This window comes from Rhea americana, unplaced genomic scaffold, assembly GCF_003343005.1.
Source record: "Rhea americana isolate MKP2758 unplaced genomic scaffold, rheAme1 scaffold_38, whole genome shotgun sequence".
NCBI classification, from domain to species: domain Eukaryota; kingdom Metazoa; phylum Chordata; class Aves; order Rheiformes; family Rheidae; genus Rhea; species Rhea americana.
The window spans coordinates 531,799-559,090 of NW_028186512.1; the positions used below are offsets into that span (position 1 = coordinate 531,799).

Genomic DNA, 27,292 nt, shown 5'->3' on the forward strand with positions numbered 1-27,292 from the left:
GAAGTCCTCTATCCTTTGTAAAGAAGTCCTCTATCCTTTGTAAAGAAGTCCTCTATCCTTTGTAAAGACTTGTTCCATTTTGAAATTCTGCAGCTACCTTGCAGTCCTAGAATCCATAATTATGATAATGTTATGTGTTTTCTTTGAAACTCTTATTAGTAAATCAACATGATTTTAATAGGAGGGACTACTTTTAGGAAATAGGAACTAGTTCCTTTTTATTGTGGATTTTTACTACTGACAGAGACTGAAGGACAGTTTGTATTTTCTATGTTAACATTAAATGCTAAGATTAAAAGAGAAAAAAAACACTGAAAATAAATTGAGTATGGAATCAAAMAGAAAATTTTGCTAAAACAACTGTATTGTTTTTTCTGTTTTGATGGTATTATCCTTCCCTTTCATAATGATATTTCCTTTGTGTTCAAGCTGAGTAGCTTTTTATAGTGGCAGATGTTTCTTCCTTTATGCTCTCACTGAAGCAAAATTTATTGTTCAGTTAATTACACTTTTCACAGGGAAAACGATATTCTAAGAAACACTATTTCATATATTCCCATGCTATTTGGATATGGCCCTTTTCAGGTTGTGTATAGTGTCACTCCTGGATAATGATTTAGTTTTGATTCACAAATTTGTATATGTGGGAGATGTTTAAGCATCCCTCTGAATTCTTAAATCCTTATACATGTAGTAACTCTAGAAAAATCGTTTTTGCCTTAGAAGTCTGAATGCTTGAAATGAAGATGGAAATGTTAAGAACTGAATTAGTTGTATGTTTTTGTCAGAATTTTAGGCAGAAATCTGTTGAATATGATATGTTTAAAGTTTTTTTTTTCCTTTAGTTAAAAAGATCAAATGCTGACTTCACTACCAAAATGTTTGTTTTAAGCTCTAATTCAAAACCTTTTTGCCTAAGGTGTTGCTTCCTCTCCAGTCTAAACTAGATGTGGTTACCTCTAGGGGAGCGGAAGGGTCCTGCCAGGTTGTCTGAAGAGTCTCTGTTGGTAATGTTTAATTGCAAAATTAAAAAAAAAAATCAAGCAGAACGTGCCTTATTCATAGTCTGCAATTTTTCATAGTATTCATAGTATTAATTCAGGATACTTTTGTCTGTGTAGGTCTAATTTGAAATCTAGGTCTGGCCAGCAGTTAGGATAGGATTGGTGGCAATGTAATCCCTTCCTGTGTGTATTGGATGTCATGTAGCCAATCTCCCCACAGGCCTAAGTAGGAAATAGCTCTCCTAGAGGAACTGAGAAACGGCATGTGAACTGGATGGATAGAGCTCCTTTGCCAGATATATATAACTCAGTCAGAACTGCTTTGTTTTTTATAGAAGTAGAAAAGGATAAGGAGGAAAAGAATTGAAGTTTATTAGAATTTTTTTTTTTTTTTTTTTTTTTTTTAGGAAAAGAGTGGGGAGTATTGGTAAGCAAAAAGGAGGTATACTTGTAAGCAACAGCGGTAGCCCATGCAACCGCCCATCTTTGTCCTGAACATTTCTTTTTTTGTGTACTTATTTCTTTATTGTTGTATCTATTCCTTGGGGATAATTTCCATTCTGTTATAACCTGTATACTGAGGAAAGGGACAGAGGCTAGCTGAGGGCAGGGAGACTCCTAGAGTARTAGTAGTAACTTCTGCACTGAGGAAAAAAACAAAAAAAAACAGTGCTGTGGCAAATCAGGAGAAAAAGGCTGAAGTTGCATTTACAGATACAGCTGTATAGGCCACTTGTAACAAAGTTGAAATGCCAGTCAAATTTCTCTCCTTACTTTCAATATTGCTTTATGGGGAGTGAAAGAAATAAATATTGGCTAGTCTTCTTAACAGAGGCTTTGCTGATGTATCTGTTCTCACAAAGGGGAACTTTCTTTTTCATCCTGGTGTAGGTAATAGAAATTGTCATTTTTGGCAGTGGTACTCTTGCTGTTGGATGGAGTTTATTCCAGCATAATTGTGACTGCTGGGGGTTTGATTCCTGCCATCTCCTTTGCCTCCCATGACCAGTATAGATGTGCTGGCCACACTTCCTTGTATGTAGGCATGGCTTTTAGATCAGGAAGAGGAAGTGAGCAGCAGCACTGGTGGTGGAGCTTTGGACTCGCTCTAGTATTGTTGTTTAGCTGTTTGATGAGAAAATTAACCTTTTAATTATTTTAATATCTCTTTTGGGTCTTGTGCTTTCCTTCTTTAATACATTAATTATGTCAATGCTCTTAATACACTGATTTCCAATGATTTTTTTTTTTTTTACCTGCAAATAATGTAACAGCATATATGGAGGAGAGGAGAACAATAAAATCTAAAGGCAAAAAAAAAAATCTTGATAAAAATAAATGAAGGCCTATTATTTGTTCCAGTCAGTCTTCTGCTCTAGGCAGGATCATCTGCATGGTTCTCCCGTGTTAATCACAGCTATAGAAGGGGAAAAGGTGGAGGGGAGAAAACTAAATGGTATGTTTCTTGTAGCCTGTCATTTAGTATTGCTGCCATGGCTATTTGAGGATTCCTGACCTGGCTAAATTGGCCTCTTGATTAGCTGAATCCCTGATGGATGGATGGCTTTCATTCTTCCTTGCTATGAAATTATAACTTTCTGCAGCAAAAGCCTTGCCTTCCTATGCCTTAGCTACAGCAGATAATCTCTACCAATTCTTAGAAGGCAAGTGGGGTGTTTGCCAGCTGTTCTGGATCCAGACAGTATCAGAAATAGCAGAAACAATGTGCTGGGTTCTTATTTTTTGTTGGAATTTGTAACCTGGTGYCCTTATTTGTGATGAAATTCAGTGCAATTAGTCTGCTGAGCTATGAAAAGTGATCGTATTTGAGGTGCTGGCACACATCAGCTTCTAGTAAGTGCTATGGTATGTACTCTGTTAGGACTGTGACTTAAGTAGGAGAGGAAAAACTTAAAATTACTGTTACTAAATCTGATAAAACCTGCCAGAGCTTTGAACTGTTTACTCACTTCATCCCATGTTCTTTCATCTTTTTGAGCATAATCTTTTTCTTAAGATTATTCTTTGCTGTTCTTATACAATTCCATGTTTGGAACGTCTTCCCTCTTTCCTCTTCCTTGACTACTTTAATTCCTTAAGCTTTTCACCCCTTACTCCTAACTKTATTATTTCTGAGTCCCCCCAAACTTGCAAAATATGTTCAAATGTGTTTCCTAGAATAAGCTCGTAACCTTGTTCTGCTCTACCATTCAGTCGTACATTGTTCTTTATAAAACTTGCAAGATGCTTTATTAAGTAAACACTAAGTCAAAAATTATGTGAGGGATTGCTTGTATAAGGCTTGTAGGATCCAAAATTTAGATTCTGTAAAGAAAGAGTGGTTCCTTTCTGCCCCCTTCTTCCTTCCTCCTTCTGCCACCTTTCTGCCTCCTCCTTCCTCAATCCCCACCCCCACAACTGTAAAATACCAAAATACCAGGCAGATGTATTGTTTCTGAAGGAAGTACTGGGATTTTTATCTGTTCCCTGTCATCTGAGGGACTAGTGATTATTCAATTCAGAGCAAGTAGAAAAACATAGTCATACTGGAAATGTATTAGCCACAGGGGATGTATATCCTTGATTGTTTTATTTATTTTTTTCCCAAAGGAGCAGTGGCCTGACTAAACAAGAGCTGACTAGAATGTAGGAGTTGTGGAAGTGAGGGGTATAGCTTTGGCTTTGCCTGTTTTGAAAGATGCTGTTTTACTTTCTCATACCCCCAAAATACATAACAAATGTTAAATTCGATATACTTTACAAAGCTTTTGTTTTTCCACTGTGTTAGAACACTAAGATGATTTGCTTTGTGGGTTTGTTGGTTCYCCCCTCCAAAAGACAAAGCCTAAATGTGTATGTGTGTGTGGGGATTTGACCTGCATGCTTTCAAGTATACAGTTAATATTTTGCATAAAGAAATTGAGTAAGGACTTTCACATACTACTTTGCATGACTTAAAAGTATAGTCTGATTTAAATGTCCAGATTAAGATCTTTACACAGTACTGCTTGTGTAATGTGGAATAATTTTTATTAAGAGGATTTTAGTATATAATTAGAGAAGTACATTTGTTTTAGGTCTAAAATTTTAAGTATGTTTACTACTTAAGTGTTTATAGAATGACAATAATGAGACATTAACAAAGGTATGGTACCAAAAAACCTCACTGTTGTCAATCAACTCTCTTTCCTCTCCTCCTCCTCCCTGAAATAGGAAAAAAAAAACCACTAAGCAACTTGTCATGTAGAAGACAGATAAAAGCAAGATGCACAGGGAGATTTTGACATTTACTTTAAATATTTTACTTGTTTTCCTGTCTCAAGAAACTGCAATTTTCAGATGGCCAAATATTATAATACATTGGTAACTTGTTGTGGTGTACATATTTGTACAAGTATTCCTGCTCATTGTATTTAGTGCATATGGAAACAACAGTGGAATGATTGTAATTCTTTTTAATTGGAAGGATTTTTCCTTGATTTCCATGAGAAGGAAACCTATGATTTGTGTGTCAAGTTGAAATAAATTCAAAGATCAGTTATTTGAGGACATAACTAATCAAACAAAATGTTTAAAAGAAATGTTTTCAGATGCTTCCTTTCTGAATTATTATTCCTGTTTTTGCACACTAATATGGTTAAGGGGGGACAGAGATCTTTGATTATTTCTCAAAAAAAAATCCCATAGCTAGAGGTTAGATTTCCAGATGCTAAATACTAAGCAGATTAGAAAAAGTAATTTAATGAGAAGAAGGGGTAAGCAAATTGTTTTAGGTAAGTGTTTCTTTAGGAGTATTCATGTGTATTAAGTTTTTGTTCTTTCACTATGGTTCTTTCACTTCTATTGGAAGGGAAGACTTTGGCAGTGGAGTCAGTCTTCTTTGCTCTTTCTGACTTGTCTGGCTGTAACTTGTGTGGGCCCTTTTCGCTAAGTATGTAAACTTGCAGTTATATTTGCTCAGATGTAGTGTAACTTACGCAGCTTTTTTTCTGGTTTGGACTATGGGAATAATGAACTTGCTTCTGCCTGCGACATACAATGTGAATGTCTTGACTCATGGTGGTAGCCATGAGCAGTGCAATCTCTGTGAAGACATACTGCCTATACAGTTTGTTCCCCATTCAAGACTTGTTGATGATTCATATCATATTACAAATGTTACCTTTTTGGCACCTTCCTTGAAGAAGAATCAAGATGGGACAGGAAGCAGACCTGAGTGGCTTTGTGACTGAGTTCTAGTCAGTCGTTTCCTCTAAAGGTATAACTGATTAAGGATACAACTTATTCATCAGTGACTTGGGTGAGGGGGCAGAGTGCCTCCTCAGCAAGTTTGCTGATGAAGCAAAACTAGGGKGAGTGGCTGATACTCCTGAAGGCTGTGCTGCCATTCAGGCAGGCTGGAGAATTGTGTGGAAAGGAACTCCATGGAGTTCAACAAAGGGAATTGCAGAATCCTGCAGCTGGGGAGGAATAACCCTGTTCACTAGTACAAGTTGGGGGCTGACCTGCTGGAGAGCAGCTCTGCAGAGAAGGACTGGGGAGTCCTGGTGAACAAACTGACTGTGAGCCAGCAGTGTGCCCTTGTAGCCAAGAAGGCTACAATGGTATCCTGGGGTGCATTAGGAAGAGTGTTGCCAGCAGGTCGAGGGAGGTGATCCTGTTGCTCTACTCAGCCCTGGGGAGGCCTCATCTCGAGGACTGTGTCCAGTTCTGGGCTCCCCAGGACAAGAGAGACATGGAGCTACTGGAGAGAGTCCAGCATAGGGCTATGGAGATGATTAGGGGACTCAAGCATCTGCCCTRTGAGGAAAGGCTGTGAGAGCTGGGCSTCTTCAGCCTGGGGAAGAGAAGACTGAGGGAGATCAATGTCTGTTGCTGGGCACCCTCTTTTAAGATATTTGTAGACAAGAGGCAATGGGCACAAACAGGAACACAGGAAGTTCCACCTGAATATGAGGAAAAACTTTTTTACTGTGACGGAGCACTGGCACAGGTTGTCCAGAGAGGTTGTGGAGTCTCCTTCTCTGGAGGTATTCAGAACCCGTCTGGATGCGATCCTGTGCAGCGTGCCCCAGGTGACCCTGCTTGAGCAGGGAAGTTGGACTAGATGATCTCAAGAGATCCCTTCCAACCTCAACCATTCTGTGATTCTGTGTGATTCTTTGATCTTTTCTGTTTGTTGATGGTGATGTTTCCAGACTTGACAAAGTTATTTACTTGATGGAGAGTTACATATGTCTGGTTTCTGAGAAAAAAAATCTATTTTTTAGTATTCTTTTAAATTCAAATTAAAATATTAGATAACTTTTAGAAATGTAGGTAATATATTCCCCTACAGTGGGGAATGGAATACTGGGATAATGAAATGGACACTCCGGTACAGTGCTTAGCTCTCTGTGTTTAATGTCTTTGAGTTTAAATTCAGTGTAATGTAACTTGAGCTGTCTTTCTACTGGCTGTCATAAAATGACAGATTCCTGATTTTTAAAATGTCACAACCATAAATCATTAGTTTGCTAAGATTGCACTTGCAAGCTATTAAAGAACATGGCAGTATTTACTGTAGGTAAATGCAAATTTAAAAAGGTTTTCTGTATCATGGTTTAAAAGATTTATTTCCTTTCAGTGCACATATGCATCTGATGTGATGTAATGATTTAGGAAATTTCATTTCCTGTATGGAAACACAAATTTGCATATTATTAAACCCTCACTTGGAATAATATCTTTTGTATGTATACTTAAACAGTATCACAGATTAAAATGTACTGAAATAAGTTAATTTTTTAAAAAAAAGTGAATTTTAATACTATTAATACAGAAACTGGAAGCATGTGAATTTTAACTGGATTTAGATATAACCTATATCTATGTTAGTTTCTATTGAGATCCATAATATAAGCCAAACTCAGAAGCCTTCCAGGTTTTGTAAATCTGTCTTTAGCTGGACTACCACTTGGAGTGTTTTGAAAGTGAAATTTGTCTTTAAACTGTTTGATTTATAAGAAATCAGCTTGGAGTTCCCTTTGTTTCCCAAATGATTTGAAGTAAAGCTTATGGTAGCACAGCCTCCTCAGGAGCAAAGGGCCTCTACGCTTGGTATTCTGTATTGGACAAAAGTGCAATATACAGTAAAGCCCACCATAGCTGTACCTGTCAAAAGATCTTCTGATTTGCTGGATAGACCCACTGTTTGATCTGTGTCAGAATGTAGTTTCCTAAGCCACTAATACAAATGTTTAGTGTCGCATTCTTAGCAATCTGTTTTGACATTAGCCATCCTACTTCTGGATGACACAACAAAAAGCAGGAAGGGGGTAACGTTTCTAATACTGGCCTTGTCTGCAACAGAGTTTTTTTTTTCAGACTTCTGGTGAATTCCCAGAAGAGAAGACAGAAGCACTGTGCACAATGATACGGACTGCTTTTACTATTTTGAATTTGAGCTTTCTATCTCCTTCAATTTCATTGCTGTGTAATTTTGCACTTAGATATTTTTTGAGTTGATATTATTTAGATACCAAACTGATGAATATTTTTGGTCAAAATTTAACTTTGATAATCATTTAGTTTAAACTTGAATTGTTTCCTTTAGAAGAGAGATACTGAATTTGTTTGTTTCCCCCCCCCCCATGGTTGCTTAAAAGAAAAGGCTTCTAAATGCTTTTTSTGGCCAAAATGTATGCAATTTAAAGTTCATACTCTCCTATCCCAAATTTTTAAAGTTGTGTAGAGCTAACTATTGCTTGCTTTGTTCTGCTTGCATTGAAGCTTCAGTTGGACACCAGGAACTGAATTAATTGTAATAGTGGACTATTTTAACATAGAAGCRCTTGTAAGCAGAGTGAAAATCCAAGATTACTAGAGTAAACTGAGCATAATTGGTTACAGCATAGTTATCTTTTGAAACTGTTTTTTTTCCCCTTCTGTTGGGATGGAGAAAAACACATAGGTAAATGTCACTGCTGTAAGGATGCTTCAGATGTCTTCTACCTACATGGATAAGAATTGTGCTTTTTTCCATTTGTTATTTGTTGAGAGAGTTACTTGAATGTAGCTCAGTGCCTTTTTAAAAGAGAGTTTTAACTGACTGTTGTATGTTTTAAGCAAACTGGGTAGGAGATACCTGCTACTCTTGCCTAGGCAGGACAGGGTAAATCATGCTTTCCGTAGTTGGGAATCGTGAAGTTGAATAAAATCTTGTTTTACATAAACCACTATAAAGTGTAAACTTTTCTGCTAATTTTAAATCTTACCTAGTCTTATTTTCTGGACACACAGCTGCTCCCTTCTGTGTAGCAGAACGTGAAATATAAGCTGTTTGTGTAATGCTGCCTTGGGGAGGAAGAGAATTATGCTGTACTGAGATACACTATATTGAAAAACCTGTAATGCTGAATTAAGGTTTCATATCCAACAATAGGTGGCAGTAGTAGACTCCTAACACTTTGTGGGTGCCTCCTAACAAATACTAGTTTTAGGCAGGTTTCCAAGTGAGAGACCTGAAGAAATTCAAATATAAAGCATTCACTTTTAAATCCCTGTGAAAGGGGAGCAATGGAGATTTCTGCTGAACAATCTAGCTCTGCTTGGGCCTGGATCATCGTTAATAGTAGGACTGAATTACACAGAAGCATCTAGGTTAAAGTCAGTGCAAACACTATTGAGAAGTGCCACTATTGACATGGCTATTTTAAAATCAGCCTTTCTTATTTGCCAGATAAATAAGTAAAAATTTAGGTTTTGTTAGGAGCTTGGCAATATTGAGGGAAAGAAGAATGATTAAGAATTTTTTTTTCCCCCCTGTCTTTCCATCCCTTTTCCCTTGTAAGGTGGGGAGATCAGTACTACCCTTTTTTTGTAGCATGGGCAGCCTGGAGTGGGAGGGAAACCAATGACTTCGTCTGGAAATATTGGCAGGAAAAGGAAAACTGTTTTTCTGTTCCAAAAGTACTGTTTTACTCTGTTTTCTTTTGGGGGAGGGGTGAAAGAAAGCAAAGTTGAAGGGGATGCATAAGGAGGCGGCTAAAATGGGTATTTTCCTCCTGAGAAATTGTCACTGGTCACTTGTAAATTCATGGCCTGAGGTTACTTTAAACTCATGCTAAAGTACGTTATGATCTTTTCTTACAGGAGTGGGCCTTCTCACAGTTAGCTATGTTTAATCTTTTTTTTTGATCAGATTGTGGTTGATATAATGGCAATACATTAAAAAAAAAAAGAAAGAAAAAGAAAAAAGATTGCCACCAAACTTTCTCAGTCCCTTGCCTCCCTATAACCTCTCTTGACCTGAGCCCTGTTTGTCATGATTTCACTGACTTGACATTCATACTACTGTTACTCTTTGATATAATTATGCAAASTGTCAGCAGACTGTCCTAGCAAATCTTCCGTTAGGACTCATATTTTGTTTTCACCTCCAAGTGATGGTCTAGTGGTAGGAAAGACTACATGGAAAAACGCAGGGTGGTGGAGGAAGGCGGAATGGATGGTCGCAGTTGGTATGTGTATATTATAACTTTTCTATGCTTTTTTCTTCTTCTGATCTGTAGAGTCCTTTCCAAGTCGGACCTTTTTTTTTTTTTTTTTTTTTTTTTTTTTTTTTTTTTTTTTTTTTTTTTTTTTTTTTTTTTTTTTGACTGATTTGGGATCACTCATGATATTGTAAGATCTAAAGATTATAGTTCTCAAATCTTAGCTACATATCTTTGAGGATAAATGCATTTGTTCTGAGTTTCTTAATACCTGAAAAGGGGATGGAGCCCAGGTTGTGGATTATCACTTTGATAGAAGACAAAAGAGTAGATGTAGGCAAGGAATATTGCATTGCTACTTGTTATTCACAAGTGTAATACCTAAAAAGAGTATATCTTATTTGTATTTGTATTCTCCAGAAGCTACATTCAGACTTTGTCATCAAGGGATGAAGGTGATGTTCTCTTACCTTTGGTCAATTGACATAATTTAAAATTGCAGTAAAACCAGGACCATTTTGAATAACATAGCTGTTTTGTGATTGGAAGTAAAAAATAGGGTTTATCTTAAGCCTTTAATTGTTGAACTAGCAACCCATTTAGTTTCAGCACTTTTTTTTGTGTGTGTGTGTGTGTGTGTGTGTGTGTGTGTTTAGCTTGTATAAGTACCTTACTCTGAAGGATGGAAGACTTCAAGCAATTATTAGCCTTGTGCATGCAGCTTTGCAGGTCCTGATTAAGCAAATGCTTTTAAAAATTCCTTTGAGATGGAAGTGGCCTGMTATCTGACTGTTGGCTGCCTTTTCTTCATTGGATAGGCAGATGTTTTAGATATTCATTTATCAAAGAAAAAATTCTTAGGTTTCAAAATCAGCGTCTTGGAGAAGAGAAAGGTCATAATTCGTAGTATTAATCTTTCATCTTGATTATTGAAAACAAAACGAGTACATTTGTCTTGATGTATAGTAACTAGAATGATGATAAGGCTGTCTAAGGAAAGTCACATTTTTTTAAGGTTTGAAGTCAAACTGGAAATCTGCTGCTCTGATTTTCCCCCCAAAATAAACAGTTTGGGCTTTCCTGAAGAAATGCTGATTGTGGTCTTGAACTTATTATTTTTTTTTTTTTCTGTTAAAGCACATTGAAGTATTTTCTCACATTTTCATAACAAGCTTTTGAAATATATTGTGTCTGCCTCTAACATAAGTGACTATAAATTGAATTTGTAATCTAGATCATGATCTTTCAGGAAGGTGGAGTTTGACTATATGTTTGTTCTGAGCAATTTTCTGCTTATTGTAGTTTGGGAATTGCTCAGCTGAAGAGTGTGCCATATCTTTTATATCTTGGATCGCCTTTCCCATTTTAGCTTAGATGGAAACTTCACAGCAAAGAGAAATTTGCTATGTTTAAGTAGGCYTTTTCTTTATGTTTAGGAGTGTTGTAGTGCTTTTCTGTACTAGTAACTGCTATTATGTTGACTAGTCATTGGGTTGTTTCTAAAAGTAAAGGGAAAATAATCATACTAATGGAATGTGTAGCTACAAATTGCTATAGAAGTATTCTCCCTGTTCTCAATCAGCTAAGTGTAGAATTGTGTTACTGAAAAGCTTGAGCTATTGATTTAGTTCATGTTTCTTTTTGTCTTTCTTTCTTTTTTTTTTTTTTTTTAAGTATAACAGGCAAAGTGTAAAATTTGTGAAGATATATTTTGAATACTTTGAGTACTGCACTTTAAAATCATTCCTATAAGCTTACACTTAATTCTACACTCCAAAGAAAAAATGTTATGCCACCCTGTTGTGATAAAGATTGTTTATGCAGCTCGGTGTAAGACTTAAAATATGTTGAATTGGAGAATTTTGAAAAATGTACTGTACGACACAGGAGACCAAATCATGCTAAAGTACAAGGAAAGACTATACATCAGTTCAAAGGCTACATTATTCAAAAAAAATACAACCATAAAAAAGGTAATAAGATTACATTCTCACACTTCATGGCTAGTAAGGTGCATTAAGCTGCTCAGATATTCATAACTTACTGTGACATTTGGGAAGATTACATTTTGCTGTGCACAGCCATTACTGCAGCTCAGATAATAACTAGCCAATGCAGGGACCTGGATTATGATCCCTGTCATTGGAAACAAATTTGTGTTTTGAAGGTTGATCAGTTTCAAAACACCATTAGAAAGGGTTAATATGACATACTGTGGTGTGTGTGTGTGTTTATGTGTATCTAATGGGTATGCATACATATAGTACATCAAATGCACTGTGTATTCAGTATATTGCTTCCCCCCCACCAGATATCCCTTAAAGGAAATGTTACTAGTAATTATTTCTAACATAGTGTATTATTTCTAGAACGTACTTGGTGAAATGTTTGTGTTTGCAGATTAGATTGGAAACCTAATTTGGCAGCTTCCTGGATGGGTGGTTAACTGATAATGTATCTAGCCAAAAATGAAAGCTTGGTGGGGGAGACTGTAGGGTTGAAGGTAAGGTCACCTCTAGCTGCAACTAAATGCTGCCATATATGATTTTGGTGTGATAATTGATGATTGACGTGGCTAGTTAAAACAAAATGCATAAGGAGTTGAATTTGTAGCTAAGAAATTAGCAGGTGYTTTGTGGCTAGAGTTTAACCTTCAGCTATTTTATTTGAATGCCGAATGCAGTGTTTTCTTGCTGTTTCTTTCTTTGACAGTGAGAGACAGACAGACGCTGGCTTTTTGAGGGATACTTTGGTTTTGTATAGAGGATAATACACTTAGTGTAAAATAAAGTGTAATATTAGTTATATTTTATCTTTGCACTATTTTTTTTAAAGAGAATATGTACTTTTTTCTTTGGGTGTGTTTTGTGATACTTCTGTTTTGATCTATTCTGTTCAGTGATCTCAATTACCCTTGAATTCTACCTTAGTGCTTTCTTGAGGTGGGCCTCAGGTTCATCTTATGGAAGGAAAAACTGAGGTTTGGAGAATGATAATGACATGATAGATTTGTTAATGACAGGATGAGTTGGTATAGAGAAGCTAAGAATATAATTCAAATCTCCCCATTTGATTCCTGTAGTTTCCCTAGATATTAAGGAAGCATCTGAGAGTAAATTGCATAATTATTTTTCATGGCCAAGAAAGGAGAAAATGGAAAAGTGTAAATTACTATTTAGAAATTGTTATCTGGAAACATTGTCTATTCTGTCATAAAACCTGTAACTTTYCCTGCTTCTTGTGGTGCTTGGCATTACTGATTTATGTCCAGAGGATCAAAGATTGCTTCTTCAAAGTGACAAGATTTAGACATTTGAGGAAAATGTATGGTAATTTCAGTAGTTAATGAAGGGCATATATTCTGTTCTGCTGGGAATGTTTATCTTCAGATCCTGACTAGCTGAGAGAAACTGTTGGAGCTAATGTGATAGCAAGGAAGTATACGTATTTTGAGGCAGTTTTGTCATGGTACAACTTCAGCAGGTAACATTACTGAATGGTCAAAGCCTGTAAAAGAAGTATGTTGTAGGACAGAAATCATGTCTTTTACTAGGTCAGCTGAGAACAACCTGATATACTTTTGATCGTGAGTTCTGAATTTGAGTCAATCTTATTTGTATTCCTCTTTGGATGCTGTTATGTAATAAGTATCTTGACAAACATGATACATTTTTAAGGATACAGTTTGTTTATTCAGTTTTGGAAATGTCTCTATATTTATTCATACCCACTGTTCTGTCTATAAAACCTCTCTAAAAGAGAGATTTAACTCCTATCCCTCATGCTCAACCTCAGTATAACTCGAGATGCTTTCTGCATTTTAAGAAAATATCCTGGTGTTTATCTAAATAATGAAAATTCTTAAGAAAAGGATAGAACAAGGTATACTCAACCTGAAAGCTACCTTCTTATAGGAAAAAAAGTTTTTAAGAAACCCGACAACTTGAATAGTACCATGATTAATAGAATAATAGCAAGTTCTAATTTTCAGGAAAAGTTTTAGTAGTAGTGGGATTGGGGTGGGAGAATAGGTTAATACTGTTCATCCTTCCTTCAACCAGAAATTTCATTTATTGAGTATACAAGTGAGAATAAAGTAGGTTGTTTCCTCCCCCCGCCACGTCCTTAGCACATGCACATGTGATTTTTTTACTCAGTCTATGCTCAAAGCCTGCATGTAAGAGACCTGAAATGTTACAGAATTTAAGTTTATTAGCCAAAGTATAGTCAAAGGCTTCAAGCAACGCTTGATCCAAATATAGCAAGACTTTACYTCCTTTTAGTACCTGTGGCTACTAATATAATTGACAATTAATACTTAAGCATTTTCAGTATCTCAGAAATGACTTTGTGTTTGTAAAGAACAGTATTTCTGATGTGCATCAGTTCCTTTTGGCTAGAATTGCCTTCTATTTGAGGAAAGTTAAGTGGACGCAGAAGAAAGCAAAATCCGCTAAGATACCTTAAACAGCCTAAAAATGGCCCTAAAAGCTATCTCACCTGTCTTGGAACACTCTCTGGATCTGTTTGCTTTTCAGCTGTATGGGCAGAAACAAACAGCTTAGGTCATCAGTATCTTAAACTACCCAACTGTTCTTCTGCAGCAATTGTTTGATTGTACTCGACACCTTAGGAGGACCTGTGTTAAAATTACCAACAGAACTTGAAAAGAAGAGAGATAAGACTTGATATATTAATATTGGCCTCGCTATGTGTTTTGGCGTACATCTTTGATAGCTTGCTTACAGAATGGATGACTTGCGTGGAATGATATTTTGATATAACTGTCCTAATCTTTGTTTATTTCTTTCCTTTTGTCTGAAAGCTTGTTGGAGGCCGTTTCGACTTGGAAATGAACTTTATCATTCAAGAAGGAGAAGGAATTACCTGCATGGTAGATTTGCTGGATAAGTGTGACACCACCTGCCAGGCTGAGGTGTGGAGCATGTTTACAGCAATCCTGAAGAAAAGTATACGCAATCTGCAAGCATGTGCAGAAGTGGGCTTGGTGGAACAAGTGCTTAAGAGGATTGATAGAGCTGACAATATGATTGCAGGTACAGCTTCACTCAGTATATAAGTCAAGTTGTATTCCTTTTATGTAAAATCTCATGGAACGGTTACTAATTAAGGAAGTGATAAAAGTTTTGACACTGTTTTACTAAGCAATTGTCTTTTTTTCCTTTTTCTCTTTTCAGATCTCCTAGTGGATATGCTGGGTGTATTGGCTAGCTATAACTTGACAGTTCGAGAACTAAAGTTATTCTTCAGCAAACTTCAAGGAGAAAAAGGAAGATGGGTAAAAAAAAAAAAAAAAAAAAAAACAACACCCTGCTTTATTATGTTGTTTATGTTTTTCCTAGTCTTCCTAAGACAAAAAGCTGTTTAATAACCTGTTTAATAAACAATTTTTAAATGTATCAAGATATAAAGGACACATGCTAGTGTTATATCATCTTTTTACTTACAAGCAATTAAAATACATAGAGTAGAATAGTGATTAAATTAAGTTTACCTCCTGGATATATTGACCAAATTGTTTCTTTTTGAACACCTGGGAATAATATGGTGATTCTCAGCATGTGTCTTTATGCACATTTATTTTTGTCATTCCATTTATGTAAAACTGAAGAAAAAAGAATGAAAATTATTTTTTTCAAAGACTTTGCAGAGAGAAATAAATACTTTTCTGCGCATACAGTTCAATATGCTTCTGTTTTCACATTGTTGTTCTTTATCTAAAAATTGAAAAAAAATTGCTCTAGTTAGGATATAGCAGATACCCTATCTAGTTAGGACTGCTTTAGATGGGCAGAAATTGAAATGAAGGCAATCTTGTAATATTGCTTGACTCCAAAATAAGCTCTAGGTGAGAAGTCATATTGTATGTTTTCTTCTGTTTCTGTGTATATAAAATGGGAGAAGGAGCTCTGCTTTTACTGTTGTTAACCTCCTTCCGTAAAGTAAAATTTTATATACTCTACATGCTATCAGACATACTTTCTTTAACCACAAAACYGTTGTTTTACTGGAATTGGCAAGTATTTTAACAGTTGTTTTACTTGCTTTGATTTTTAATTCGGCTGCTGTCATGTCTAAATACCCCACCTGGTATGCAGAAGAGGTGGCTGTGTCTTTTCCTGGTTGAGGGAAAAACCCCCAAACTATTCAGTATRAAAGTCACTATGTTTGCATAAGTAATACAGAAAATTTTAAAGAAAATTCTTGAAAAAAAAATACCTTTTGAGATCTTAACTTGCTCACATAAAAATACTCTATGTAGGATTTAAATTTAATAATCGARCACACAGAGTATATTTAACTATAGCTGAATTAAAGTTGTCTTTGTAACATTAACTTTTTCATTTCCTGGCTCTTTGCTATTTGCATTTAATTTCCTTTCTTTATTAAAGGCTAAATATAGGGGAAAGGAGGAGGAAAAAGCCATGGTTGCATTGCTAAGGAGGACACAACTCCATAAATCTTAACCTCAACAGTACTTTAAAGATCAAAATAACTAGCTACAACACAGATTACCTAGTTGAATTCTATCCTGCTGAAGACATCTAAACAGATCTCATTGTTTCCTCTCTGTATTTTTTAATTCAGATTCAGGAAGCACTGTTTATTTGCCTGTAATTTTGGTATGTTTGAAATGCTTCTTTTAGATCATGCAATGCTTAGCTTTCAGAGAAATGTCTACTTGCAAGAGGGAGAAAGGGCCTCTCCAGGAGAAGATCAGAGGTGCAAAGTTGTAGGTTAAAAGTAGAGCTGCTGGACAATTACGAAGTGGTGAAAGAAGGCATACAAAATTATTCTGTCCCTATGACCAAAATTTGCTGCACTTCTGTTGTAGAAAGCTCATGCACTTGATTTGGAATTTATAGTTGCTGAGTATTATAACAAAATTAATGCAGAAATAGTGAAAGTGGGGAAGTGTTAAATGTTTGGAGTAATTGAGCACTTAATTCAGGTGTTTCAGATTGCCCTTGAGACTCAAAACCTTTCCCCATGAACATACGTGAAGAGGTATGTGTAATTATGGTCACTTTAATCTAGCCTGTGACTGTAACCCTGATGAGAAGAATCCTGRTGACTGATCTTCCCTCTCCCTCTAGCTGGCTATTGCCCATCTCCTTGTGTTGTCACAGGTTTCATACAACCACATGAACAGTCCAGGAACAATATGACTGAAAATTATTTTGYATTTTTTCCCTAAATTAGCTGAGCAATTACTGGCTCAGCTGGATCAGTTTTTTCTAGCCCACCACAAAATTGCACAAACAGTAGTGCTGATGGGAGTGAACAGATGGAAACGGGAACCAACATTCAGGGTCTRTCTGGATTTATRCTGGATTAAAGTGGCTATGGCCTTTGACTCCTCAATTTAGGTATCCGAATAGTTGCAGTTCGTTGTATCTACTGTGCGTTGCGTGAAGGTATCTGAAGGTGACTTTTTGTTAAAGTTTTTTGTTAAAGTTTATTGAAAGTCTACAGTTATCTTGGAGTATAAAGCCTTAAAATGTGTCAAAATTAGTTATTTGTATGTATAAGCTTTTCTCTCCCGTAGATGTRTTTTATTTATTTACATGTGTAATATTTCTTTTTGTCAGCCACCACATGCTGGGAAGTTGTTGTCTGTATTAAAACACATGCCTCAAAAGTATGGGCCTGATGCCTTCTTCAACTTTCCAGGAAAAAGTGCTGCAGTAYGTAAATAGTTTAAGTCTTTTGTTTCTTAATTTCTTTTTCTACTACTGCCGTTGGCTATTTTCACTCCTGTTTTGTCTCCTCTGGCATGTCATAGAGGTAGAGCTTCAACAGAAATTTTCTCTTACATCATCCTTACGCTTACATCATCCTTAGCGATATCATTTTATAAACTATGTTTGTAACATGTTAGTTATTATGGAAGGACAAATTATGTTACATTAAAAAAATATTTATATGAATGGAGCATTTTTGGTTTTTTGAGAAGTTCARATAACTCTTGTTGCAAGGAGAATCTGCCTGCTTTTCACTCATTCTTTCTGTGGGAATGATGCTTGTGCTATTATCCAGTGCATGTGGGAACTTCTTAAATTCTGTATGATTCTGGGAGTCTTTCGTAGTAAAACCACAGAAAGCATTGAACTGGAAGTGGCTGTGCTAGCACCRCTTGTTCTCTGTTGGTGAGAATGAATAATGTATTTTTGTGTGTATGAATTTTCTGAGAGAATTTAAATCCTAGACATGTGTAATATGAATAATACTGAAAGGGGGATTATTCTTTTATCATTGTTGCTTATGTGACTTGTATTCATTTTTAAGTTCTGTGGTGTGCACTTGATAAAGAATTTGAAATTAAATAGGTTAAAAAATGTTGTGCAGATGTCTTCCATAAGAATTAAGTGTACCAACTCTTTTTTGCTCCTAACACCAGAAGATGAAATAATATTTTCAGAACTCTATGCATAATTCAAAATAAGATTTATCAGATGATTCTTCCCAGCTTTCTTGATGTAACCCATAACCACCTGCCTTGGTCACTTGAGATTAAACCTCACCAATTTGATGACATAATGCATCTTATTGGAATGAAAATTTGAGACTGAAAAAGACAGACTACTACAGAAATGCTTCTGCAGAAACATGTTTATTGCATACAACAGTACTTGGCAGTAGACATATTTTTATTCTCTTTTATTCATGTGCTTATATAGCCCAAGTATTTGATATAATTACTCCAGAATCCRTTGTGAGTTAAACCAAATGGTAGTGCTACCAGTTCCCAAAAGCTGGGCTCAAAGACATGCAGACTGATTAGTTAGCTGGTATAGAGAAGAATTTATAGCATTTTGTTTGGACAGAGATAGCTGAGTGGAGAGTGGGAGCGTAATAAGTAGTCTGGAGATGCTCAAGTTCTTTGATGTTTTTGTTCATTGGTATTGATCATCTGGACAGCATCTTTGATCAGTTATTATGGCAGTCTTAGTTGAAGTGTTCGTTGCAGGTATGTGCAGCAAAACAGTGGAAAGTTAATAGTAATATTAATTAAAAAAAGCCTTTGACAAAAACAACTTTTTGAGAGATCCCAGCCTACATGATTTATAACTTAAGGGCTTTAAACTAATATTAATAGTGTTTGGCTGGTGGGGATTGTAGTACCTTTCTTTTAAGCAAGATAGTAAGTTTGTTGTATTCTAACTACAAGGCTATATAGACATGAATTTCAAGAGAGARAAGGATCCTTCAAGTGTAATATATATGCTTCTCTTTTTGTGGCCAGCTTCTTTTCATAATCCATTTTCCAGGATGCCAGCACTGCATGAAAATAAGTGTATAAGTATGATTCTTATGTTAGGGTATCACAAAACCAAATCAACTTGGATTTGCATTTGGAGGAGGTTCTATATAGTAACACTTCCACTAAAATATTTAATTTTTGAAGTGTAGGTTAGTATTAATAATCTTTATTATTATATAGAGACCAATCTTGAAATATTTAGACTTTTTTAATTTGGGTATAAAAACTTCATAAAAGAATTTAGGCCAGGATTTTTTTAGAATAAAACAATSCACATTTATATTGTGTATCCTAAGCTGTGTACTCTTACTGGTTAAACTATTGTGATGTTGATCTTTCTACAAAAATAATTGTGTCTTCTTTAGGGTATTGCCTTACCTCCTATAGCCAAGTGGCCCTACCAGAATGGATTCACTTTTCACACTTGGTTAAGAATGGATCCTGTAAATAATATCAATGTGGATAAGGATAAGCCTTACTTATATTGGTGCGTATTATGTAAAACTGTATTTCTGATTGTTCAATGATTTCTACTTCCATCTATACATATTGATTTTGCTTTATTTATTTATTTTTTTTTTTAGTTTTCGAACAAATAAAGGACTTGGTTATTCTGCTCACTTTGTTGGAGGCTGCTTGATTGTAACATCCATAAAATCAAAGGGAAAAGGTTTCCAGCATTGTGTAAAATTTGATTTCAAGCCACAAAAGGTGAGTCAAAATAATGAAGTTAACAGATCAGTTAACATGAATTAGTGAAATGCCCATGGGTTTGTGTGTAGCTACAAGTTATATATTTATTAAGTTTCTATAATATGATCTGGAGAGAGTGTTGTTGCTGTTGGTGATTAGATCCATCYGTAGGAGCACATTTACGCTAGAATGAACAAAATAAATTTGTATTCTAAAATCATATTTCTTTCAAGTTTTACTTATGAAATGTTTAAGAACGTTTGAATGGCATTTACTAGAAGTTTTAAGAATTTGTGAAACTTGTGTGAATTCTCTGACGACTCTTAGCCTGAAAGTTGAAAGGAGGTTGGCTTTTGTTTTTTCCCTTCTATATTCATATTGTTTCCTCCCACCTGTAGACTTGCTTTTCTCCTTTTCCTGAGGGGTTTTGCTAAAAGTCTCCTTAAATGACCAATTTTTGAGTATGGAAAAATACAATGTATTTTAGAAAGCATGTTTACTAAAACATATTTGATTTTCCTAGTTAAGCCAGAACCATCAATGCGAGTTTGCCTTCCTTACATTTAAGAGGAAAACAGATACATGCTTAAAAGGAGGTTACACTTTCTGTTCATTTAAGTTGTCCAGAAAATATTCCACTTGCAATTGATGCTTTATCTATCTTTTTAAATACAAGAATTAAAATATGGGTTGATTTAATTTTTACTGTCCAAGACTTGCTTGCCTATTAAGCAGTATTATGCTATGTTGAAAGTGTTTCTTTTTCAAGCAGAAATTCTGCTTGTGTWTCTAAAGCAATTCATGTAAACATTTTGTGGGAGAACAGGCCGCTTCCTGACCTTCTCAGGAATTTCTTATCAGTAATCCCTTGCTGTAAATATGGATACTGTTTATGACAATTTGACATGCACAGACTTTAAAAGTCTTTAAAGTTTGGAGCCATCCTTGATGGACTTTGGAATGACAACTTTTGCAGTAGACYCTCAGTCTAAATGTAACCAAGTTTAAAATATATTTACACAGTAATTATTTTGTYACTGGTTTTAGTATAAATATGACTCAGCATTGCCATGAAAATGAATTGAGTTTTATACCATAAATAACTTAAGTTTCTATGTCTATTTTTTTGTGGGAAAAATGGGGCATTATCCTTTTGATACAGCTATATAAGCAAACTATCAGTGACTTCATCTTTTCTACTTAAAATAGACCTTCTGATCCTAAATTACTACSTATAAATGGTTGATTTTTTTTTTCCTAGTGTATCTCTACTTAATGCTTAGGCCACTTTAAACCTCTATGGAAGTATATCAATTATTTTCTTATTCTTTAGTGGTATATGGTTACTATAGTGCACATCTATAATCGCTGGAAGAACAGTGAACTTCGATGTTATGTGAATGGGGAACTGGCATCTTACGGTGAAATAACGTGGTTTGTCAACACCAGTGATGTAAGTAAATAACTATATACTAACATCTATAGTAGAACATTTTGGTGAATTAAATAGATATCTTTTTCCATTTCATGCTTTTATTTCTATTTAATGCTCTTATTAAAAGTGTTACTAAAATATATAACCCCCATTTGAGGCATTGCTTAATGGTGAAATAAAAGGAACTTTTTGATAGARAAATAGATGCTGTTTTGTCTCTCTCAGAAACATGAAATGCATTTCTACTAAGACCTCAGAAGCTTTTCTATGTAAAAATAAAATTCCTGTTTGATAATGTGGATTATGCTTGTGTAGTTTAGATTAAACCCAGTTACTGGATTTTGTTTCCTTTTCAGACATTTGACAAATGTTTCCTGGGTTCTTCAGAAACAGCAGATGCCAATCGAGTGTTTTGTGGGCAGATGACATCTGTTTACCTTTTTAGTGAGGCTCTCAATGCTGCTCAGATCTTTGCCATTTATCAACTTGGTCTAGGATATAAGGTATCTTAGAATTGATTGAAAGGTTTCTAAAGTTTAATTCTGATTCTTTAGGGTATTCTGATGTTTTGGGCACATTTCAAGAATGTTGTGATACTTCCTACTTTTTAAAAACTTTTTGTACCTTTTGTTTACTTTTTTAAAAATTTACTCTGATTAACACTATTCCATATTTTTCCTATAAGGTCTCTTTATAAACTACAAATAAACATTTAATTAAGTTATTTAATTTCTTACCAAAATTAAGCTTGAGTTCTTGTTTACTTTTAAAATCTTGTATTGGTTATTGTGAGAGAGAGAACAACACTGTTACCTGGAGCAAGATTCACTTTTTCATGGAGACTGAAGATTTTAGATCAAATATAATACATTTATTTTGGAAAAGTAGCTTGATAGCTTATATTGCTAGTCACTCTTTTTTAATGTATGAAGCAAATGCTGAGGATTAGTTTTATTACAGTGATTTATTACTTGTTTTGTCATATCCTATGGRGCAGTAATTGAGAACTGTTTTTCCCTTGCAGCTGTGAAAACATACACCAAAAAGATGATTCCTATTCTATCTGCTCCTCAATCATTAGTTCCTTTTGGGTGAACACTGTTGACGAACTGTTGTTCTGTTTTCTAGCTAATGTGTTTATTTTACACTCTCCACCATTTTRGCAATGTTGCTCTTAAGGGGTCAAAAAAAGTACTTGTGCAGTGATAATTTTGTAAAATTGGCTCTGAGTGAATGTTGTTATGAGATTCTTTTTTTTCTGAATTATTGCTGGAGTTAAGAAACAATATTTTAATCATTTTCTGGTAATAACTTTGTTCCGAACTGTATTCTCAATGTATGTAATTATCTTTTTTCTCTTTCCCTTCCTCAACCCTGGTCCCCAATTCAGGGAACATTCAAATTCAAGGCAGAAAGTGATCTTTTCCTTGCTGAGCATCACAAATTGTTGCTCTATGATGGCAAACTTTCCAGTGCTATTGCTTTTATGTACAACCCAAGGGCTACAGATGCACAACTCTGTCTAGAGTCATCTCCCAAGGATAATGCTTCTATTTTTGTTCATTCACCACATGCCCTCATGCTGCAGGTACTTCAACATTTTGGTGGATTTGAAGGATACAAATGTTTTCCATTTTAAAAAATGAAAATTAGGTTTTATAGGGATTTGGGCAAGATGGAGGGTTGCTGATAGTTCTTCTTGACCCCTTCCCTCTTCCCCASCAGCAAATCTTAATCGTAATTATACACTTTTCTACTTCAGTCTCCAAAGTTGATGTGGGTGGTAGGCAGTCATTCGTAGCTCTTGAAATGATCAAGCTTGTTTGTACTGTCTGACCGTCTGACTTTTCTGTGACTACTGTCTGAAGTAGACATCCCTCTTAGCTGTAATCAAGTATCCAAACAGGGTAGCAAGCTTTTCTGTTCTGCTCTTTTGCATTACATAGATTTTGTTTATTTATTTATTTTGGGTAATATCATATGCACAGCCAAAGGGATCTTTCCTCATTGGTGTGTGGACATACTATCTGTTCTTGAATGGATGTGGATGTGCAAGAATTCTTATTTAAAAAAAAAAAAAATAAAAGCTTCTTATCAAGGTTACAACCTAAAAAATGTCAGTATTGAGAAGACTTTATTGTCTTAGATTTTCAGAAACATACTCCTCCTTCATTTCTGACATACTTTCACTCCTACACAGATATTACCCATCATGTCCTATTTATATTATAGCTTTTTTCTTTATGCTTTGAAGACCTTAATCTTTAAATTTGTAATGAGTTTTTCATGTATCTTATTCTAGAGTTTCTGTATTACTGAAGACTGTTGTTTTAGAGTTTAMAAGCCATCTTCTCTATATTCATCTGAGGATCCAAAATGTGGACTGTCTTTCAAGCAATAGGTCATGCATAGGTCATACAGGCTGGACATTTAGTGTGGCTGTAGCATTTAGATTGTATTTTTTTGCAGTTTCTTTTTATTTGGTAACAGTTTAATAATATTTTGAAGACATAACAAACTTTTTAATCGTTTCTGAAGAAGATTTCAATCTTATTTTAATTCTTCCTTGTCAGGATGTGAAGGCAGTCTTAACACATTCTATCCAAAGTGCCATGCATTCCATTGGAGGAGTGCAGGTGCTTTTCCCTCTGTTTGCACAGTTAGACTATAGGCAGTACTCATCGGACCAAGTTGACACAACTGTTTGGTGAGTGTATATGGTTATTTTTTCCATTCTCCATTTCTTTTTTTTATGTAAAGGAAATTATCTCTTGCTTTATTAAACTGTAATTTAGTATTTAGTGCATAATAATTTAATTTAGTATCTAGTGCATAATAATTTAAATTGTTTTGTAAAACAGTGAATTACGTTTAACAACGACAAAAAAAATGGCTTTATTACTCAAGGACCCCAAAGTAAACTATCTTTATTTGCACCTTTTTTTTGTCAGTTCACACGAAATCAAAGTGTGCACAGTTTTTCTACTCTGAAACTTTTGAGTGCAACAGAATTATAAACAATTCACTTAAGCTTATTCCTGTCCATGGGGAAAAAGAATAGGGGATTGTTTCTAGGCACAGTCCAGAAAAGATTATTTTTTCAGCTATATGATGTGACTTGTTTTGTGGCATTTCTTTGTTTTTATCTTCAGACTTTTGGGAGATGGAGCTTCAAAACAATCAGAACAGAAGAAAGAAAAGAAAATCTTTTTTTTTTTTCAGCTCCCTCTTTAGCATTATTGAAATGCATTGATACTTTGACATTAAAGTAAAACCAATATTGATATAAAGCTGTCATGTGCTGCTTTTCCTCTGCTAATCTATGTTACTGCCGAGCTTTGAGAGCATATGAACCTTTTGTTTTTTTCTGGTTTCAACTCTTTTTCAGCTGAGTCCAATCTCTGAACATTCAGGCACYGAAATTGGTGGAGCTCATTTAGAGTAGCGTTAATACAAAAGGAATCACTTTTTAGAATCCACGTGTAGTCTGCTGTCTTTCATTGCAGTTGTTTTGTGACTGCTTTAAGATGATCTATATCACACTGTTCTGAGAGGGATGGTCTCCATGTTCCTTCAGCCCATTTGTACATGCCTGGGCCCTGCCTTGGCTGGGCTCAATSTTGTCCATCTGTGTGCAGAGTCAGGGATTTGATTCAGTTAAATACTAGCCCAGCAGTAGAAGGATTGTCAGCTGGCTATGGCCTTGGTTCACAGGCACTCGTACTGTGACACATGTAGGGGGACARGAACATTCTTTTTGGCAGTAGCACAGAGTTGAATTAGCTGGAGCTGATAGTAAAGCTGTGTCTAGAGAAATATTTCCAACATCTGTTTATCTGAAAGCAAAGTGGTAGCAAGTAGAAAAGCATATGGCACTCATCTTGAAGAAGTTTGAAAGTAAAATATGAAGCAGATAAAAGTAGGCACTTAACTGCTACCTTTCTGCAAGAATAAAATTTCAGAAGAATTTTGCTATTGCATAGTTATCTCGAAATCCAGAACTTCAAGTTAGAAATACATTAATTTAAAGCAGGAAATTAACACTTTCCAAATTCAGTCTTGCTTTCTGTCTTTAAAATTCTGGTGCAAGTATGTAGATTACTGGTTAAATGCAATTCTGGGCTGTATGTTGGTAGTGTTAATGTGAAAATACTTTCTATCTCATTGTGAACATTTAAAATGTTTTGTTCATTTCTAAAATATTATATTTTTCAGTGCTACTTTACTGGCTTTCATCATGGAGTTGTTAAAGAATTCCATTGCTATGCAAGAACAGATGCTTTCCTGTAAGGGCTTCCTTGTAATAGGATATAGCCTAGAAAAGGTAAAGCAAAATCTTATTAATGTTTATATCATAATGTATCATTAATGTTCAAGTCTTTTGAAAGAATAATCTTTATGGACTGTTGCAAGGTTCTTGCTTAAGGAAATTTTCTTTTACAGTCTTCCAAAGGCCACGTTACTCGAGCTGTACTAGAACTATGCCTTGCCTTTTCTAAGTACCTGAGCAACTTGCACAATGGGGTACCCTTGCTGAARCAGTTGTGTGATCATGTTCTCCTTAACCCTGCAATATGGATTCATATCCCAGCAAAGGTAAAATGATTTATTCTTGTGAATAAATATGATATAGGCTAGTCTCCAAAAATTCTAAATCTAAATTCTAAATCTGCAATAGAAATCATGCTGGAACTGTTTCCAGGTTCTTTTCTACATATAGCTGTCAAATTTTGCATATTTGCAAGGTTTTCAGAGAATCTGGAAACCTACAGCATTCTGCAGAGTGGTGTGAGGATGACTTTGAGTCTCTCATTTAGCCAAACTTGCAGATTGGAGAGGAATTTGGGAGGAAGAGCACATTGACCCTTCCCCTCTTCCCCCCCCCCCCCCCCCATTCGATTTTTAAAAGGAATCATCTTGGGTATCAAATTTGAAGTCTTCATTTAAATTGATGTATTCCCCACAGGGTATTTTTGTGTTTCGTGAACTTGTGCTTTCTTGGAGTGAACTGTTTGGATGGAAAATTTTCTAGTTAGTTCTAACATTAAAATCTCCTTGTCACGTTTTMTGGTTTATTTGTCTCATGAACTGAGACAGCATTAACAATGCTACTGTTGAAGTCATGGTAAAACATGTATATGTTCTACAGCCAAACTACRGAATTACTTGGATGAGTATTTCTCAGCAGAAAATGTAAAGAAGGTGTATAAATATTTAAGTATAAGAACATGTATAAATATTGCAGTCTATACTGAATAGTTAAGCCTATAATAAATATACAGCTTTCTATAATAAAGGGATGCTTTCTGTTTGAAAATCAGACTTCTGATCAAAATGTTGATACCTTTCTAGTTACAAGTAGCACTTGTAGGAAACAAAGAAATAAAAATTAACAGATGATTATTTTTGACCTTTTTTTATTTAACTTTGTGTGATTAGCAAAGCTTAGTTGTTCTCGTAATTTATCCATATATCAGTTTCTTCTGCAAAAGAAGAAAATGCTTCCCCACAGGATGTCAGTGTGTTATTGCCTTATCCTTTTAAGATCATATTCAATCTCTGCTTTTTGATTTCTGATTTTTCTTCTTGCTGTTAGAACATTTGTGGTTCTTTCAACACATTCTGGATATAATGGATATGACAATGACTCTCTAGGGAAAATGCCTGTGGGCTGTTCCTTTTCCAGGAAGAAATTCTAGGAACAGTCATGGTTGGAATTTATGACTGTATTTGGTTTCTTTCTCTCTCTCCTGTGCTTTTTAAGACAAATTCTTTGAAGGATGTATTTTGATCTAATACAGCATTGCAATTACTTGTTTTGGGGAGGCTTAAAGTGAGTGGGCAGGAAGGTGGTTTAATTAGATCATTTGAATGTTTTACATTAACCCTTAGACAAATTTCAGAAAAAGCACAAAACATCATTCTGTAGAAGAGTCATAATTCCTTTAAGGTTATGAAATAATATCAAGAGCCAACTGTATGATATAAATATTATGGATAGTTTACAAAAAGAATTAACAAATAATTGTAGTAGGCATTTTTTTGTCTTTTTTCATTTTGCTAATATCTTTAAAATTCTGGCAGCTAAATATAACTACTGCTATTCTCAACCACAAGCATTTGAAGTAATTCCTAACTTCATCTGCCAAAACTGTATGAAGGAGGATAGAAGCATACGTATTTCATCTTAATACACAAGCCAGCAATGTGCCCTTGTGGCAGCTAACAGCCTCCTGGGCTGCATTAGGCAGAGCATTGCCAGCAGGTTGAGGCAGGTGATCCTTTCCCTCGACTGAGCACCGGCGAGGCCACAGCTGGAGCACTGAGTCCAGGGATGGGCTCCCCAGCGCAAGACAATCGCGGACCTACTGGAGGCAGTCCTACAAAGGGCCACAAAGAT

General features: G+C 35.3%; 1 protein-coding gene across 2 annotated transcripts in view; it reads left to right on the forward strand.

The window, feature by feature from the left end:
* The window catches only part of LRBA (LPS responsive beige-like anchor protein), a 399,174-nt gene that overhangs the window by 30,326 nt on the left and 341,556 nt on the right, over window positions 1-27,292 (forward strand). For both annotated transcript variants that reach the window (XM_085313166.1, XM_085313167.1), the window contains exons 3-13: window positions 14,304-14,535; window positions 14,677-14,777; window positions 17,092-17,187; window positions 19,130-19,251; window positions 19,349-19,475; window positions 20,791-20,910; window positions 21,249-21,395; window positions 22,283-22,480; window positions 23,466-23,599; window positions 25,108-25,216; window positions 25,336-25,488. In XM_085313166.1, the coding sequence (XP_085169292.1) occupies window positions 14,304-14,535; window positions 14,677-14,777; window positions 17,092-17,187; window positions 19,130-19,251; window positions 19,349-19,475; window positions 20,791-20,910; window positions 21,249-21,395; window positions 22,283-22,480; window positions 23,466-23,599; window positions 25,108-25,216; window positions 25,336-25,488 (1,539 nt within the window). The remainder of the gene's footprint in view (window positions 1-14,303; window positions 14,536-14,676; window positions 14,778-17,091; window positions 17,188-19,129; window positions 19,252-19,348; window positions 19,476-20,790; window positions 20,911-21,248; window positions 21,396-22,282; window positions 22,481-23,465; window positions 23,600-25,107; window positions 25,217-25,335; window positions 25,489-27,292) is intronic.